The sequence below is a fragment of the Myotis daubentonii genome, chromosome 7, assembly GCF_963259705.1.
Source record: "Myotis daubentonii chromosome 7, mMyoDau2.1, whole genome shotgun sequence".
Classification (NCBI taxonomy): Eukaryota; Metazoa; Chordata; class Mammalia; order Chiroptera; family Vespertilionidae; genus Myotis; species Myotis daubentonii.
This window is the reverse complement of record NC_081846.1, coordinates 80838912-80845001: the sequence shown is the minus strand read 5'-3', so window position 1 is coordinate 80845001 and position 6090 is coordinate 80838912. Positions and strand designations below refer to the sequence as shown.

Genomic DNA, 6090 nt, shown 5'->3' with positions numbered 1-6090 from the left:
CTTCAACTACGAACAATCACATTATGTAGCTTAAGCTACATAATCTTTACTTAGGATAATCTCCTTCAGTTACTTCCTTGTAGCTTAACAGAACAATAGAGTAGTGACCTTGGAATGGAGATAACAAACGCCCTAACCTTTGGAATAGAATGGATAGGATTAAAATCAACTGGTATAAATACAGATGTAACAGAGTGTGATTTGGAGACGCTTTGGAGACGGTGGCTGCAGCTCCACAGCTGCGGTGCGATCTGCAGGAGTCCCCGGTGGGCCCTGCCATGCCAACCCGGGCAGAGGACTACGACGTGCTGCACACCATTGGCATCGGCTCCTACAGCCGCTGCCAGAAGATCCGGAGGAGGAGCGACGGCAAGATATTAGTTTGGAAAGAACTTGACTATGGCTCCATGACAGAAGCTGAGAAACAAATGCTTGTTTCTGAAGTGAATTTGCTTCGTGAACTGAAGCATCCAAACATCGTCCGTTACTATGATCGCATTATTGACCGAACCAACACAACACTGTACATTGTAATGGAATATTGCAAAGGAGGGGACCTGGCTAGTATAATTACAAAGGGAACCAAGGAAAGACAATACTTGGAGGAAGAGTTTGTTCTTCGAGTGATGGCTCAGTTGACTCTGGCCCTAAAGGAATGTCACAGACAAAGTGATGGTCGCACGGTGCTCCATGGGGATCTGAAACCAGCCAATGTTTTCCTGGATGGCAAGCAAAATGTTAAGCTTGGAGACTTCGGGCTAGCTACAATATTAAACCACGATATCAGTTTTGCGAAAACATTTGTTGGCACTCCTTATTACATGTCTCCCGAGCAGATGAGTGGCATGTCCTACAATGAGAAATCGGATATCTGGTCACTGGGCTGTTTGATATATGAGTTGTGTGCATTAATGCCTCCATTTACAGCTTTCAACCAGAAAGAATTAGCTGGGAAGATCCGAGAAGGCAAATTCAGGCGAATTCCATATCGTTACTCTGATGAGTTGAATGACATCATTACAAGGATGTTAAATTTAAAGGATTACCATCGACCTTCTGTTGAAGAAATTCTGGAGAGCCCTTTGATAGCAGACTTGGTTGCAGAAGAGCAGAGGAGAAATCCTGAGAGAAGGGGGCGACGATCTGGAGAACCAGAAAAGTTGCAGGATTCTAACCCTGTATTAAGTGAGCTGAAACTGAAGGAAATACAGTTGCAGGAGCGAGAGCGAGCCCTCAAAGCCAGAGAGGAAAGACTGGAGCAGAAGGAACGTGAGCTTTGTGTTCGTGAGAGACTGGCGGAGGACAAATTGGCGAGAGCGGAAAGTCTGATGAAGAACTACAGCCTGCTGAAGGAGCAGAGGCTCCTGTCCCTGGCCAGTGGTCCAGAACTTTTAGCTCTTCCAACCTCAATACTTAAGAAGAAAGTTTATATCAGTGGAGAGAGTAAGGAGAATGTCCTGAGGAGTGAGAACTCTGAGAGCCAGCTCTCCTCCAAAGCCAAGTGCAAAGACCTGAAGAAGAGGCTCCATGCTGCCCAGCTGCACGCGCAAGCCCTGGCGGACATTGAGCAAATGTACCAGCTGAAAAGCAGACAGATCCTGGGCATGCGCTAGCCAGCAGGGCCAAGCGCTGTGTGCGGGATCTGACATGGCCAGCCCCCGAAGGACTGATTGATGTTCAACTGCTGCAGCTTGATATACTTGCTTCCATGAGCCGTGCCTTTCTGTACAGTAAGAGTGATATTTTGGAATTGCCTTTGCTGTCCTTCAGCAATAATTGTACAAAACATCCACACCTTTCATTTTTTTTCTTTTTTAAAAGAACACTTTATAGAAAGAATGATACTTTCTTGGTTGGGGTTTTAATCCCATGTGTGATTACTATCGGAACATTACATTCTAAATGTTGGAGGACAATAGAGACCATTATAAACTTTTGAACAATAATAGATACAGAGGCAGAGCTGCCTCAAACAGATTGTCAAACTGCAGCAGGAAGGCCGGGGAGGGTTGGGGGGCAGGAGGTAGGGGGGTAAGAGATCAACTAAAGGACTTGTATGCATGCATATAAGCATAACCAATGGACATAAGACACTGGGGGATAGGGGAGGCTAGGGGACTGTCTAGGGCGGGGGGATAAAATGGACACATATGTAATACCCTTTGTAATACTTTAAGCAATAAAAATAAATAAATAAATAAATAAATAAATAAATAAATGTTGGAGGAAAATAATATCAGGAAAAGCATATGCATCCACTTACTGAGACGTTTTACACGACTGAGTGGTGTGCTTACAGTTGTCATGTCTAGATTTACAACTTCAAGTCTGAGGTTTTAAATATTCTAGAGCTTAGAAAACCGAATTGGATCCAAACTGGTCACTGATATTATGACATCTTGCTTATAGATATCACTTATTGATATCCCATTGCTCTTAGTGCAAAATCTGTCACCTTTTGTGAAAATCCATCACTGTGATGTCGATATTCTTTTTACCCCTCTTTATTCTACCTAGCTGTATATAAGCCGGCCATCATGGGCTCATCTGTTTCTCACTAAGTAAACGAATTCTTTAGCTTTCCTGAAAGAAAAAAAAAAATACAGATGTAACAGGAGAATAAAGACATCTAGAACAGGGGTCCTCAAACTTTTTAAACAGGGGGCCAGTTCACTGTCCCTCAGACTGTTGGAGGGCCGGACTATAGTTTTTTTTTTTAAAAAACGATGAACAAATTCCTATGCACACTGCACATATCTTATTTTGAAGTAAAAAAGCAAAATGGGAACAAATACAATATTTGTATTTGCATGTGGCCCGCGGGCCGTAGTTTGAGGACCCCTGATCTAGAATATTAGCCTATGTATATTTTTTGTAATATTTTTGTCAGGTTTTAGAATGAGGATAATGCTGGCCTTATAAAATGAGCTTGAGACCTCTCTCTCCTCTTGAGTGTTTTGGAATTGTTTGAGAAAGATAGCTATTAATTCTTCTTTGAATGTTTGGTAAAATCTGCCTGTTAAACCATTTGTTCCAGGACTTTGGTTTGTTACAAGTTTTTTTGTTTTGTTTTGTTTTGTTTTGTTTTATTACTGGTTCTATTTTGTTGGTAGCAATGTCTCTGTTCAGATTTTTTGTTTCTTCTTGATTTAGTCTTTGAAGATGTGCTGGTTCTGAGGCCTTTGCAGGGACTCTTGTGCGGATCAATGTCTGATGCTGCCTGAGACCAGCCCCAGGCTACCTATTCAGGCTACAAAGAGATTCATGGTTGGGAGCTTCCTCTGCTGAACTTGGCTGAGCATGAGAGGGAGCAAGCTGTGAACCAAGGTTGGCTGCCACCAGTAATGAGCCTGAGGCAGGTTAGCAAAAACCCCAAGGCACCCCAAGACCTGCCACTGTCTGTTGGCTGCCTGTTAGGCTGGGCCACTAAAAAAGCCTTGGGCATTATGCAAATTACGTGAGACAGGTTCTCAGATGAACTGGTATTCCTCCATGCAGACCATCTATTTTATGTCATTCTGAAAATGAACCATCGCTCTTTGACAATTAAGAAAGGGCAATTTCTGGGATGCTGCATGGATCTAGGGAGGGGTATAGGGACCCAGTTCCTTCTAAACAGACTTACCAACAATACTTCTTATTGAATGCACACCCTTTTATACTCACTTCCACTAAGTGTCTGTTGCCGTTAGTTTCTAAGGCTTTGGATATTCTGGAAATCGGATTAGTTCTTAATTTTCTCCACTACTTGATTAGATTCCATTTCTCAGCTCTGTTTATTCTATCACCATATATTTGATCTCTTCTCCCACTCTCTCCATTCATCGAGTTTCAGCCTTAAACTATTCCTTCACAGGTTGTGTTAGTGGGGTTCCAAGAATATGAAAAGCTAGAAATGCCTGTTAAATCTTCTATCTTTAAACATAACTTGTTTCTCATTTTTTATTTATATGAAGTGTGTTAATGGCTTCATAATTAAATCTAGCTTATAATTTATTTGTGATAGATCTAAAACTGATTTATGAAAGATGGCTCCAGTTACAATATCTTAAAGTGATGTTTTCTATCCCGGCTGGTGTGCCTTAGTTGGTTGGAGCATCATCCCATACACTGAAAGGTCACGGGTTCAACTTCAGATCAGGGCACATAACCAGATTGCAGGTTTAATACCCAGTCGGGAGGTGTACAGAAGGCAACCGGTCAATGTTTCTCTCTCTCTCTCTCTCTCTCTCTCTCTCTCTCTCTCTCTCTCTCTCTCTCTCTCCCTTCCTCTCTCTCTCTGAAATAAATGAGAACATGTCCTTAGGTGAGGATCTAAAAAAAAGCACTATTTTTCTCCTTAACAATAGAGAACAGAAAAAGTAGTTTGGCATTAACTTAGTTAAAGGGGGAAACATAATTGTAAGTCAAGACTAATATTCCTGGGAATATTTTTCTATGCATTTGTATGCTAACAGATTGCATAACAACCTTAATAAGAAAATTCCCCAGCCTGTGCAAACTTGTAGGGAAGGTGTAGTCATGCATAATCTCACGCTAAACTCTGCCAAGACAGTGCATACTATGGAATTCATAATTTCAGTCTTCCTTCCACATAGTAGCTCAAAGCTGGAAACATATGTGCTCATGAATCTTCCTCAAGTTAATCACTTTTCCCTGTTGTACCGAAAGCTTAATGCAGACTTCTTAACAACCTGTCACTAGAGTAATCTGCTTGCTGATGATATGACAAATCACACACAAGGTAGTTAATGTTGTTCTTTAAGTTAATGTTGATCTGTTAATTGCAGTCATTTTTTCCAGAGCTCTGCTCTTCTGTTGCCTTATGGAGATGACGAGCTGTCTTACTCAGAACCAAGCCAGACAACAACACTTAACACTGCAAAGCAAACACCAACAGGAAAGTACATGTAGGCAGTGATTCCCTCTCCCCCTGAAATGGCTCCTTCTTCTCTGCCTGGAACCATGATCCTCTCTCCCCACCTTAAGAAAATCTTCCCTTGATTCTGCCAACTCCTGAAAGTTGCCTTTGACCTTCCAGGGGCTTTTCTTACTTCTATCCTCTTTCATACCTTAACAGTATGTGCTGAGATGACTTAGACCCTCTTTATTGAAAGATTACTTACAAATCAACTCAAATATAATGAGCCTCAGGAGGAAATCTTGACTCAAACTTCTCTCCATTAACTATATCCTAGTTGGTAATAAGAAAAAAATATTAAACAGTTATTTAGATATTGTGCTATTACTTTACATATATTAATTCTTTTCCCCATCACAATAATCCTATGAAATACAATCTATTAAACCCATTTTTATAAATAAGAAAACTAAGCCCAGAGTGTTTATTTAGTTTGCACAAGGTAAAATGCTGATCAGTGGCAATCATATATTTGAGCAGTACCGCCATTCATCCAGTTACCCAAGCCAGAATCAACATTAATTTCTCTCTTTCCCTTTATTTCTACATTCTCACTATCTTAGGCCAGGCTACCATCATCTCTCACAGCACTAGCCTTCCCACTATTTTCATTTATGGTCCTTAGAGACTATTTTCCATGTAGCTGACATGTAGAATTTGATAAATCCACAATTATAATCAAAGCTTTTAAATAAACTTCTTTCAAAAACTGACTTCATGTCATCAAAATCATTGTATAGATAACAAGATATCTTTACTGTGTGGATAACACAATTAACAAACCAAATCTGATGGATGTATATGGAACACTGAATACACATACCAAAGATAGAGAATATGAATATTTTTCAACAACACGTGCAACATTTACATAACTTGACTATGTCCTAGCTCACAAAGTTGAGTCTCAACCAATACCAAATAGTCATATCATACAGACAACAGTCTTTGACCATAATATAATAAAATCACAAATCAGTAATTAAAAGATACTCAACTCCTCTGCATGGTTTTCCCATATTCTTCCCCCTATAAAAGGAACTACAATTCCCAGGTTCCCTTGAGCATTGGCACCCAGAGAGTCTCCAACAATGGGAGACACTGACAGCACTGACCTGAGGTTGGGAGGAAGAAGGGAAAGGCAAGCTGTTTCCTCCTTCCTACAGAAG

The 6090-nt window shown here is 40.7% G+C and overlaps 1 protein-coding gene across 1 annotated transcript; it reads left to right on the top strand.

The window, feature by feature from the left end:
* Positions 1 to 212: 212 nt before the first annotated feature.
* LOC132238694 (serine/threonine-protein kinase Nek2-like) lies at positions 213 to 1912 on the top strand. Its single transcript, XM_059704637.1, has one exon. It carries the CDS (start codon positions 279 to 281, stop codon positions 1611 to 1613), a length of 1335 nt encoding a protein of 444 aa, XP_059560620.1. The 5' UTR covers positions 213 to 278; the 3' UTR covers positions 1614 to 1912.
* The last annotated feature ends 4178 nt before the right edge of the window (positions 1913 to 6090 follow it).